At 34.2% G+C, this 13,113-nt stretch overlaps 1 protein-coding gene across 2 annotated transcripts in view; it reads left to right on the top strand.

Annotated features, from left to right (window-relative positions):
* LOC112050643 (phosphatidylinositol 3,4,5-trisphosphate 3-phosphatase and dual-specificity protein phosphatase PTEN) overlaps window positions 1-12,846 on the top strand; it is a 76,004-nt gene extending 63,158 nt beyond the window's left edge. Inside the window, exons 9-10 of one of the 2 annotated variants that reach the window (XM_024088947.2) lie at window positions 1,669-1,729; window positions 5,278-12,846. In XM_024088947.2, the coding sequence (XP_023944715.1) occupies window positions 1,669-1,729; window positions 5,278-5,281 (65 nt within the window). In that variant the 3' untranslated portion in view covers window positions 5,282-12,846. The remainder of the gene's footprint in view (window positions 1-1,668; window positions 1,730-5,277) is intronic. The other variant, XM_052887418.1, reaches the window with a different exon arrangement.
* Window positions 12,847-13,113: the final 267 nt, after the last annotated feature.

The raw sequence follows: 13,113 nt of genomic DNA, 5'->3' as shown, positions 1-13,113 counted from the left end.
TTAAAAATGACTAAGTCAACTATCGAATCACAATAGTGTGGCAACACTGAACATGTAACTTATCATAATATAATAGATATTATCGGTGTTTTTAAATAAATACGTGTTAGATTTACGCGTAATTAAACTAATATGGGGTTAAAAGTAGCGAATATCAGGTAGTGATCTCAAAAACCCATAACAACTTGTCTATATGTCTTATTCATACGATAAACCAATAATTTAAAATGGCAACTCTATATTTTACTCTTGGATTGTTTAATTCAGTGAAACATCATGGATTAGTGAGTGGCCGAATAACGCCGAGAAGACAACTTATATTAAAATATATATTTTGCGTATTTGGAATTTAAGCTATCGCAACTGGTTTGTACAATAAATATAACACATATACAAGACTATTTTTGAAACCAATCCGTGGTTCTTAGTCATGAACTTGTATGTGCGATGCGGTAAAACAATTTACGAGAAGTGCTTCTAGACAGAGGGTACTGCTGACTTCCAAGAGACTGGCCAATAAAAATTGTCGCTACCATCAACAATAGATATCCTAAAAACTGAATATCATCGTCTACCAGGCGGCATCACGCAAATTTGACGTCCAGCAGTATATTATATATTAAAATATTGGTCGAAGTTTATTTTTTTAAAGAATATTCACCATATGTTTTAAACTCGGACCAATTACCTTCTACTGGACTTTTATCGCAGTCAAATTCACCAGGTCAAATTCACCAGCAAAATTGTCTATCGTTTTTTGAGAGTGACGAGGTAAACTCACACGTCGAAAATGTTTAACGCCTTATTTATTCGGTGTCCTCATACACACAGCTATAAATTTTAAATCGTAAAACACACACGTGTAATTTTAACACAATGAAACGTAAATTTTATAGACGCAGTTTGTATGAATGCGTTAGATCATTATCATATAGTTTTGACAGTCAGGTAACCTATAGCGAGTCATGTCCTATAGAAGGTAATTGATCTGAAGTTAAATGTGATCAATATCCCTGTTCCCCTCTCAATTAGTTGGAAAAAATTGATAGGAATGGGTACGACAATATACCAGCGGGTGGGAATAGAACCACGACTTCTCGGGTTTGAAGCTAGATGGTTGGTGATCGTTAAGCCCTAAATACACTACTCGCTTCGACGATGTCCTTAAGTATGCCGAGTATTACAGCAAGGCACTTCGTAATCAGATCGCTTTATCTTCTTTGACTCGGGCGCAAAAACCAACAACTGTTGGAAGTTAAGTGAAGCGAGGCAACATGACTCGAAGCGAATCGAAGTTTGGGTCTATAGCTTGGCAAATTTCCCCAACACTCCCTATGGGTGGGTATCCACCAGCGGATCTGGCCAAGCTTCGCTTTGACTTATGTGCTACCATATACTACTCAACTCCTACCCTACCCTACCCCTACCCTGCCCCATTCTACCCTACCCCTGAGTTCATTTGTTACAAAAAATGTGATAAATGAAGAAGCGCTCGACCGATTTTGCAAACTTCATCCGCGTCATCTGTATACCATGGGAGACACTCCCATCTTCATCATCTTCGAACTTGCCAAGCTATACACTGTTGTATTCGATTCTTCGATATCTTCGCGAGTAGTGTATTGGGGGTGTTATCATTATAATATTAAGTTCGGACGTACGTCACAGGGGCGGGGTGCGAGCGCGTGGGCCGCTATCGCCCGCTGTCGCCAGAGAACAGCGCACACACGTAAATATTACACATCGTACGCGCACGAGCCCTGGTGTGCGTGACGCACACGCCAGCCATACACCACCAAGTTTACCGTCCAGTCTGGGCCCACACACGGTCAAATATAAATTGACGGTATATTTGACCGTGTGTGACTGGTGATAGGCTCATTCATGATGTAAATCTAAAAAATTGTTTTATATGTAAGTTTTACCTGATATATAAAATAAATCCTAATAAGCCAGTACTAAAATAACTCACATATTCATTTTTAAGAAATTAAATATCACGTGTCTCAAACGGTGAAGGAAAACATCGTGAGGAAACCTGCATACCAGAGAATTTTCTTAATTCTCTGCGAGTCTGCCAATCCACATTGGGCTAGCGTGGTGGACTATTGGCCTAACCCCTCTCATTCTGAGAGGAGACTCGAGCTCAGCAGTGAGCCGAATATAGGTTGATAATGATGAAAATAACTCAGAAAAACGACACACGTATTTCGGTATATAATATATAATTATTATCCAAAACATATAAAAATGTCACAGTCTTTATGGCTACACTCCTCCGAAACGGCTCGACATATTTCAATATTTTTTTTATATTTGGTGGAAATATGTGTTTTCATTATAAAGTATTTTTTGAATTCCTGTCACCACCTCACATTTTATACTGAGTTTTATTTATTTCAAATGAACATTTTATACGTCAGAACAATTATTTGGGATCAGTTACTTCTATAATAAAAAACATACTACACTGTGTAAATTAAAGTGTAAATTTTGTTGAATTTTAGAACTACACCGTGAATGAGCCTATAGTATTGACCTGAGATGTATTTGACACTGATAATTAAAATTACATATTTAAAGTCACACTAAATAAGCTTCTATGTTGAATGCACTTACGGTCTATTTTCGTAAGCACAGAGGGCGGTACGGCATAACTTTATACATTTTTTGTGAACGAACATCGTTTTAAACGCACGTAAATAAAAACACCCCCCCCGGCTTCATCCCCTCCAAGCATTAATATTTATGAAACGTAGATGTTCATATTGCAAATGGTGGTTTTTAAGTCCAATCTTTCATGCCTGGATTGTCCTGTACGTTTGGGTATTTTTTTATATAACTTTCTTTTGTGTAATATTAACTGTAGACATGCTTGTAAGCCAACTCAATTCAAATTCAATTCATAATTCATTTATTTCAATTATGCTTAGTTTACAAGCACTTTTGAAAAGTCAAGTTATGTCATGATTGGTTGTAATTAAAGTCGAAAACTTAAAATTAAAGTTACGAGGGTTCCAAAGCGCCTCGGTCTGAGAAGAGCCCACAACAAACTCAGTCTCACTCAAACTCAGTTATTTTTTAAAGACAATAAACGACAAATTTTTAATAAAATAAAATTTGAATGTGTATACTATAATATGTGTACACATTCAAGTTAAGTGTACGTAACTACGTATATCTCAAAATGTTTACTACGCGTTTTATGAAGCTGGTATAGATGTTTAAATAAAAAAACTGAAATTCTGACTATATACACAAACACATGGCTCAAGTTGTTAACCTCCTTTTTTGACGTCGGTTAAATAACATATTGATGACAATATGAATGACATCGCAGCAAAGCGTTTATGATAAACATCCGTATCTTTTTGCAGCTTAAGTGTTTACCGAAAAACGTATGAAAACAATCCTAAAATCCTTGTAATGTCATCACCTTTTGTGAATTGAATTGGCTAAGACCACCATTTCCAAACTACCCGCAACTCATGAGCTTTGAACATTTTGTCACTGCTTATTTCTGTTGTACCTATTACATGCCCTCGACCCCATATATCACTTTTTACGATATTTAATAGACACGAAACGAAAGAAAGGTTTAGTGGACTGTATATTGCTACAATAATTCACAAAGATATTATTTATTATGGATCATAAAGAAATTTTTGTGGCAAATGCCGAGTGCCTTTTATATACAGTCCACTAGAACTAATCACCGCTATTCGTTACTAATTCTATGTACATTTTTGTCGTTAGTAATATTTTGGTATGTCGCTATTTTTTTTTTCTCTTACAGGTTTTTGTGACTCCCTTTAAAGTTTACTGATTTGGTCTTAAAATATTGCATGCTCTCTTAAAGGCCACCTACACTTGCCTGCTAGCTTTAATTATTATGTTTTAAGATATGTGTTATTATTTTTTTTTAATTTTAAATGTTATTTAAAAATTTTCTTATGTAATTTTTCTAGAGTAGAGTTGCCCTCAATCAAATACAGTCATTTATTTTAAACAGTTTGACTTGTAATTTATGTACCTATTTCCTATGTAATTTGTGAGCTGCAAGTGTAGATGAGCTTTATCTACTTGAACAGAAAACTATAATACTAATGTCTACTCAAACCTCTAATCCGCACTTTACGAGAGTGGTGGGTCTAATATTTCTCTATAATAGGTCCTAAGTACATGTCAGTGGGACGTTAATTAGGCTTATGTCGATGAATATTGTGTATATATAAATATAGTAAAACTTTCTGTTCAAGTTACCGATTATTCATATAAAAGCATATTATGCATCATATTTATGCTTTTGTAAGGATGACCTGTCCTGTCGATTGTGGTATGTGTTTTGTGAAAAGGTTTTTGTTTTCTGTCTATAGTTTTGCGACATCCATTCTATAATAAATGCCCAGAATACAACATAAAGAAAATTCACAAAAACGTATCTTGGTCTTCTAAGGCTTGTTTTTGTGATGAAAAATTTGCCCATTTTTGTAATTACAATTCGTTAATTTTGACCTTTGTTGCGAATATTTTTTTTACTTCATATCTTTAAAATTAAACCTAATATTGACACCAGTCTATTAAACATATAACTTGTTTCTATAATGTTGAATAATGTAGACGTATAATGTTAAATAATTTAAACTATCGTAAGAGGTATTTGTGTGAATTGTTGAAATATAGGCCATATATAGCATGGATGTCGTGTAAATATCAATGTGTCATGTCCACTTAACCATCATTATCTCATACAGCTCACTCGCTTTGCACAGATCTGACCGCATCACACATGCCACACAATTTTCGAACGCCTTTTTTGTAAAGATTTTGCATTTTCGCTTTAAATAATGTTTGAGGCGTTTTAAAATTGCTTTAAACTTTTGATTTTTTGGGCTACTTTTATGTCATTACAAAAAAAATACCAGGATTATAAAAAATTAAAACCAATGATGATTATGGAAATTAGACCCGTTTTATTCTAGTGGTTTGATTTCAAACCACCTAATTTTTATATTTTGGATATTGGTTACGGTTTTGAAATGTTGACAAGCCCAAAAACTCGAAAACGATTTCGGGACCATCCATAATGAAAAATTTGTTTACAGCTTTTGACTGTATCAAATATAACCTGAACCTAAATATTTCGAAATTAATAAAAATCCAATTTTGAATTTAAAAAGACGTTAAAATATATAACGTAACTAAAGGATGGTCCTGTAACAAAAATGTGGCATTTGTATACGTGTCGTGCTTAAATGGGTTTCTTACATTTTTCAGGTGAATCCACGTATCTGTGACGGTGACACGTGGGATCTGGCCTCCGACTTCTTTAAATCCCCGCTTACCTCCCCCTCCGATAAATGTGGCGAAGGCTTAAAACCACCAAAAAAAAAAAAAAACTTTTGAATCCCTGTAAGACTATCCTCCGAGCCTTTACCGTAGTGACATGTAACGGACAACGTAGTGATGTGTGTTTACGACGGTGTGTAGATATTATGGATTTTTTAAATAATTAATTCTGCGGGTTGTGCCCTTGCCCCGGTGGACTGTATATTGATTATATGAAAAACGATCGGATTCTAATATTTGGATGTGATTAACTCGAGTGTTTATACTATGTGAATGATTCGAACGGGTATCGCCGTGCCGCGGTTTTTTCGACGTCGTATTATTTCGAGTCCCGGTTTTTGATTCCAAGTTGAGAGGTTACGCTATGGTTGTTTTTAACGCGCGTAGTACTACCCCTTTACTTTTATATATTAATTCTTCTTTTAATAAAAATGTTGTTTAATCATTTTTAAAAGTATGATTGTAAAGGCCGTGACAGATGTACAATTTTAATAGCGACATTTTCTTTTAATTTGTGACTTGAAATTATAGCTGCTTATTTCCTTTATTGGCACATAAAATACCATTAGGTACTAAAAAAAAAAATATATTTTTTTGAAATAGAAACAAGCTTATGCGATGGTTGGGAATAACCCTTTACTGGGCAACGGTAATCGGAGTCGAAGTCTATGGTTATTATTGCCTTATTTTCTTTAAATATCTTTTAACCAACCCTAAACATATTAGGGTTGGTTTAATTTTTTTAGAGGCATGCTTAAACTATGCTCCGGTTTTATTTTAACATTCAAAATATCATATTGAACTTTATGTCCACTCTTTAAAGTTCAAACTTGTGTGTAATTAACTAGTAGTGTAAACATAAAGCGCCGGATAGCCATAGCCAAACCATTATCATGTTGGTGTCAAAATGTCCGGGCCTTTTTAACACTAGTGTGGTAAATGTTACGTTAACGCACGCACGTGTGTAATATGTGTGTCACGTGTCATTTAAATTTTGGGGATGTACAACTACCGATTTTTTTCATTATTTTGTAAAGTTATTAACCATTTTAAAAATCTTTTTGTACAAGGCAGATATTCACTTTTTTCTCTTTAAACTGCTAAAAAGCTTGAGTAAAAACTTGGTATGATAATATAATAACTGATGGTGATTGGTCACCTGTTAAATGGACTCGAATATAGTGCTTTGATAAATTTAGAACGCGGCTAGAGCGTTCTACGGTCAGAGACGTAAAGGTGGCTTCATTCATCTTTCATGTCTAAACTTCATTTAGTGGCATTGTAAACAACGAAAGTTATTTAAACAAATTATAACTAAATATTGTCTACGATGTCGATTTGTGGTTTCAGGAAGTGTGAGAAGTATATATAAATTTATGTGTGCGTTCATTTTCAATTCGGATCACTTTTTGCGTTGATTTTGTTTTTTTTACAAGCACTATTTTGATTTTCTATACAAGCATTATTGAAACTTAAGTTCAATCAAGTTTGACTATTTGTAGATTCTACCACCATTTATGCTGTTATGCTGAAAATACCCTTCAATAAATTCAACAGTTCAAAATTTCTTCTGTACTCCTAATATCATTAGCAACCCATTTTCGACTCACTGTTAAGCACGAGCCTCCTATAATATCTATAATAAAGTGATAGATTCCATAATTTCTTTTGACAAACAATTTAAAACTAAATGACCCAGTGTTTTTTGTGCAATGTTTTCAATTTGTCTTTAATTTTTTTCGATTTTGGATTTTCGTTTGCTATATGAATATCCCTTGTATTAGAGCAAACAAAAAAAATTATATTTTAATCGGTATCACCCCCAAAATGTAAATAAAACGTGATATTTTTTACTATCTCCACCGGTACTCAAGGTTCGCCTTCGAGTACGGTCACAACTTTTAGTAATAATGATATAAAAATGTAATTTAACAGCAAATCTTATGACTGAATAAGAAGTACATTGATTATTTTTAAAACGCGGTATTTTTATTACGACCCTTCTCTTGGTTAGCTGTGTTAATTTTTCTTGTTTTTTTTTATATTGACCCAAAAAGTAACTGCATTGAATGCAGTCTGGTTTTTATTAGGAGACTACGTTTTTAAAATCTATTGTCGATTGTACTCTATGGTCCTATGTATATGTATTGCCGATTGAACGAGAAATCCTTTCAATATTTAATCGTAGACGAAGTATAAATGGACCACTGATTAGTGTGCCGTTGTCAGTCAAAAGATATTAGATTTTGCTGTGATTTTTACATAGCAACACGAACACACTACACTCAACAATGACACTTGCTATGCAGACCTCAAGGTCGGTCGCAAGGTCGGTTCGTTGATGACACTTCCGTGATATGCGGGCGACGGGGAGAAGCCTGCGCGGGTCGGAAGTCGTACGCGCGGGGCAGAGGGAAGGACTGCGCGGATATGAAGTCGTGCGAGCGAGGTATCGCTAACCCCCTACCCCGATAACCCCGAGGTATCCCCTCCCGGCCCGCGCGGACCATCGGGAGTGTTACAGACGAATTTGCCAAGCTATAATGGAGAATATCTGCATGCATAAGTTGTTTTCTTATTTTAAATAATTGCGAGGGATGCTATCAATGCGTCTATTTACTTCTCTGTCTGCGAACCGAATAAAAAAATATTATAAAAGATTTCAAGCTGCTACAGAGTTCAATTCCAAGAGAGTCTATTGAACCATAGACTACATTTATTTTTTTTTAGTGTTAGTCGCCGAGTTCTTGGCAATATATTTTTAAAAACATAGTCTGATATTTATTTTACTGTGCATGTCTATTTGGGAATAGTTAGCCAGTGTCAGTCACGACAGCGCGTTGTGAGATTCATGCCTGTAGGCTTTCGGAAACATTTAAAATGTGTCAAAATAATGAACCTTAGAAGGGAGTCCTCGACCGCGTGTTACAGGGGGTGAGGGGGTTTTGCCAACTGTGGAGAGAGTAGTAATATGTGCCGCATTTATTCATTACTAGCTGACGCTGCGCGGTTTTACCCGCGTGGTTCTCGTACCAGTAGGAATACGGTAATAATATATAGCCTATAGCCTTCCTCGATAAATGGGCTATCTAACACTGAAAGAATTTTTCAAATCGGACCAGTAGTTCCTGAGATTAGCGCGTTCAATCAAACAAACTCTTCAGCTTTATAATATTAGTTTAAAGGCTCCTTCCTCTTAGGGAATAGTCCTGGATGAACAAATCGGAGATATTGGAGTGTGGCATAATTTTGAAATCTGGACATTTTTTTCTCTCTCTCTCATCATACCTCGCACCTCGCACAAGGACGATGACTCGGTTATATGGTTTGCTTATAGACACATTTGAATTTATTACCAGCAAGCTTTCAGTTTATTTTTAAAGTGATTTCAACAACATTATAAATATTTTTAAAGGCGAATCGCAGAATAGGCAATAGAGGGGTGCCGTGTATGAAAACAGAGGAGAGAGAGAAAGGTCTTTCATTTATTTATAGGCACTTGTGTAGCCTCTCGCTCCCTTCTGTTGTCAGACCCCGTACCTCTGTCTTGCGAGGGCGAGGTCTCGATTATAAAGGTGATGGTCCATTTTAGGTCCACTCTTGTACTCCGTATCATTAAAATTTAAAAAATACCAGGATTTTATTAAAATCTAAATGAGTGAATAAATATAACTAAATAAAATTAAAAGCCAAGTTTTTGAGTTATCAAGATGGCGCCCTTACAACAACTATGACATAACAATTGACAGCAAACGTTTTGACGTTTTTCAATGCAGTAGTCGATTTGTCGACTACTGCATTGAAAATGTCATCAATCCGCCATTATTACACCTAATAGTGTTGCATTTCTTGGGAGAGAATGAATATTATTTCGAAAGATTTGAAGTAAATTCTTAATTTGTATAATCAGAAATAGTTAAAAAAAATTATTTTACTTTTATTTCCGCCAGGGCGCAATGACTCGACTCCATAGAATTTTGAACAATCTCCTTTTTCTAAGTAAATGAAAAAAGAAAGGTTTCATACCTGAAAGCTTCAAAATTTTTTTTTAAATGTGGTATATATCTTTATAGGAGTACCGCGGAACTGAGCCTACCCCGCAAAACAGGGGATGCGGTTTATGACGACAGGGGAGAGCTACAGAGGTGCCGCATTCTTCATTGACTCGTGCCAGGCGAGAGTCTCCCCCCTGTCGTCATACCCCGCACCCCTTGCGAGGGCGAGGTCTCAGGTACGCTTTGCCTAATCTTCACGGCTTGATGAATATACAGGGTGCTCGGTAGTAGTAATTTTTATAACTTCAAGTCCACTTAACCGAACTGCATAGCTAATTTTTTTTTAACTCAAAAACAAAAACTTTTTATGTTTTCATACAAAGTAATTCAAATAATTCCGACTATACATGTAACACACGCCTTTATTTATCCTTGCATTTTAAAATACGTAATAGTATGTGTAAGACTGTCGATATCGTCGAGATATTGCAACTGGCACTCCGCATTTCACTAGTAAGCTACTTCGTGATATTTATCAATGACTAAGTAAGTTTGACTAGGTCACAATATAAGGATGCGATATATAAGATGCAATTTAAGATCTATTTACAAAAGAAATATTTTATACCCCGAAAATATTCAATTTAGAACACAAGTTCCTTAGACATTTTTAATTATTTTTCCTTAAAGAATATAACCCTACAGTAATGGGAAATACTTCCGAGCACCCTGTATGTCCGAGATAATTCTAACTGGACAATTTGCATGGAAGTTTGTACATTGAATAAATTATTTTACTCAAAACTTTTTTGGACGATAATCTGATTTTTGTTATGGCAATAATATATCTCTCTCTCTCTCTTTAGCTGGGCCAGTTTTAAATTTTAATTTCTGTATTGACCCGAACAGAGAATTGAACCCGGATCGTCCGCTGAAAGTCCTAATTTTTTCGATAGAATCTTTACACTGTCAACGCAAAAACATTATAAGTTTTTGTTTGAACGTTGGCCATTGTTCTTTCCTTCAAGGTACATTAATTAAACATACAAATCAAATTCAATCATCAGTTGTTCATAAGGTCTCGTGTACACGTACAAAATGTTAGATGAATCATTTACTTTTGTAAATTGGACCTAACTCGGACCTCAGTAAATTTTTTTTTTTCATAATTTTTTTTTAAAGTTAATAACATTTCAATCTACCTACTACATCTTTTGGCACCCGTTAAAAAAATTTAAACTGTTGATAACCACTGGAACATTGTTGAATGTAAAGGGCCTTTGCGTCTAATGTGGTCAAAAAAATGTGATTTTGTTTCAACTTTATTGACGAGAGCTGTTTGTACAATGTTTTATAGTATTTTACAAAACTTGGTCAGTATTCAATAAGGTTGATCGCACATTGCAGACATTATATCAGGAGCACACAACATTTTTAATTTATTTGCTATTTCGTCAAGTGCGTTTTTTAATAAATTATAACGAATGCGTCTTTTTACTGCAGTGTGCGATCAACTATTCATGTATAAATATACTGACAAGTATATTTAAGTTTCAAGAGTACAAAGATACGACTTCGTTTATAGAAATGTCCACTCATGAAGGCGTGACACTGTGTATGTGTGATTTATTTTATAAAAAAATTGGCTCATATTCTATTTTAAAAAATGTGGTATAAATATTTATTTGATCACAGTTCTCAGTTTCATAAAAGTGAAAGTACAGGTTACTTGTGAAATGTCTGAAAAGCTAATTCTGTACCAAAAATCATCAAAACTGGTTCGGCTGTTTTGGCATAAATAAATAACAATTAAACATGGCTATTAGCACATTTGCATACATACACAATAGTACCGAGTGCCTAAATGAGTAAGCATTACTAAGTATAATATCATGTAGCCAAAATATCGACATGTTAGTCATATTTCTCGGGAAATAAATGTTTTTTCTTTTTATTAGTTGCGTTGTTGAAAGATAGTTTTACTAATTTTCTATAGTTAATTTGGTTTAATGCTATTTTAGAATTACTATGCCGTTAGGTGAGGCAGACTGTACCCACCAAAGGATCTGAATGTGTTGATACGCTAATGTCGCCTAAAAATATGCACTTCATCCTTCAGAAGGTTTCCACATTATCAAATAACTAGCATAGGTCCCGTGGTTTTGCCTGCCTTGTTTCACTTGGGAATACGGATAAAATATAACCTATAACTCTCACAAATAAGGTGGCTTTCTACTGATAAAATAATTTTTAAAATCGGTTCAATAGATCCAGAGATAACCAACCTTACAAACTTTATCTCTTTAGAATATTATCCAATTATTCTCAATCAGATAATCTTCACTATACAGGGTGCTCGGGAGTCGGGGATTACCCATAGGTGGTGACGAGTCTACTTAAATGGGGCCGAATTGCATAACTAATATTTAAAAAAAAAAATACTTTTTATGTTTTCATACAAAGTAATTCAAATAATTCCGACTATCCATGTAACACACGCCTTTATCTTTGCATTTTAAAACACGTAAAATTTGGCTACGTCAAAAAAATAACGATTCGTTTTAGGCACACATTTTAAGATCTATTTACAAAAGAATATATTATTTATCCCGCAAATATTAATCTTAGGGACATATGGTCCTTGAACATTTTTATTTCATTTTCGGTAATGAATATAACCCCAGAGTTGTGGGAAAAACTCCCGAGCACCCTGTTTAAGTTTTTAGTATAAGCCCAACCTCCAAAATAATATTTGATTTGTGTATCATTAAATTTATGCACACTAAGTAACATGAACTTAAATTAGGCTGGGTTTTTATTTATTTTGAGATATTGGACGAACTATACTATCATGACTTAAAAAATTAAGCAATTTATTTAAATATCCGTTTACAATATCAGTACAAAATGTACCATTATATTTTAGTTTTAAATGCTGCGAATTATTGAATATTAGAAACTGGATTGTTTGAGATAATCTCTCAAGCAATATAATTTCTAGTATTCGTTTAGTATTTTTAGGTGAGTTAGTGTGTCGCCACAAACTAAGTATCTTTAGATTTGACTTGTCCCGAATTGGACTAAAAAAAATTCGCATGGATTGAAAGAAGATCTCAAAAATTGCCATCTTTTAGGCTATAACTGTCGATTAGTGTGACCTGTAAAATAAAATATGCCAATGTAATTGTTAGTTTTGAGTTTTAATTAGATTTTCAGACCTGTTAAATAGATTTGGGCATTACAAATAAATTAAATTGCTTTATGTATTAAACCGTACAATATTAAATATAGCACTTTTTAAATAATATCTTGAAATTTTACTGTAAAATACTTCTCATTATATTTTCTGGAAGCAATCGGGACCAAAGCAAGCTGCTGGATTTTTTCAAAAAACAAACCTTTTTGGACACGAAAACGTAATACATTTATTATAATACTGCTTCACTGTCTTGACTTTATAGTAAATTTTGGCATCACGCAAATTAAGTTCTTCTGACAGAAGGTCATAAAATCAAAAATAAATCTGTTCTACTGAGAAAAGGAAAAGGAGTTATATTTTGTTAAATTAATTTAGAGACTATTTTACATCAAAAATGTGACTTATATTTGCCTATAATGAAACACCACGAAAGAAGTTGAGAATTAACCCTTAAAAGCTACAACGGTGTTTTAACACCCAGGTGACTTAGTTTTGTGTCTATATCTTTTTTCTTTTTTAACGCAGCGCCTTGAGATTTCGTATATTCTCTAAGAGAGAGAAAAAATACAG

The sequence above is a fragment of the Bicyclus anynana genome, chromosome 19, assembly GCF_947172395.1.
Source record: "Bicyclus anynana chromosome 19, ilBicAnyn1.1, whole genome shotgun sequence".
Classification (NCBI taxonomy): Eukaryota; Metazoa; Arthropoda; class Insecta; order Lepidoptera; family Nymphalidae; genus Bicyclus; species Bicyclus anynana.
The sequence above is the reverse complement of the archived record's forward strand: the minus strand, read 5'-3'. Positions and strand labels throughout refer to the sequence as shown.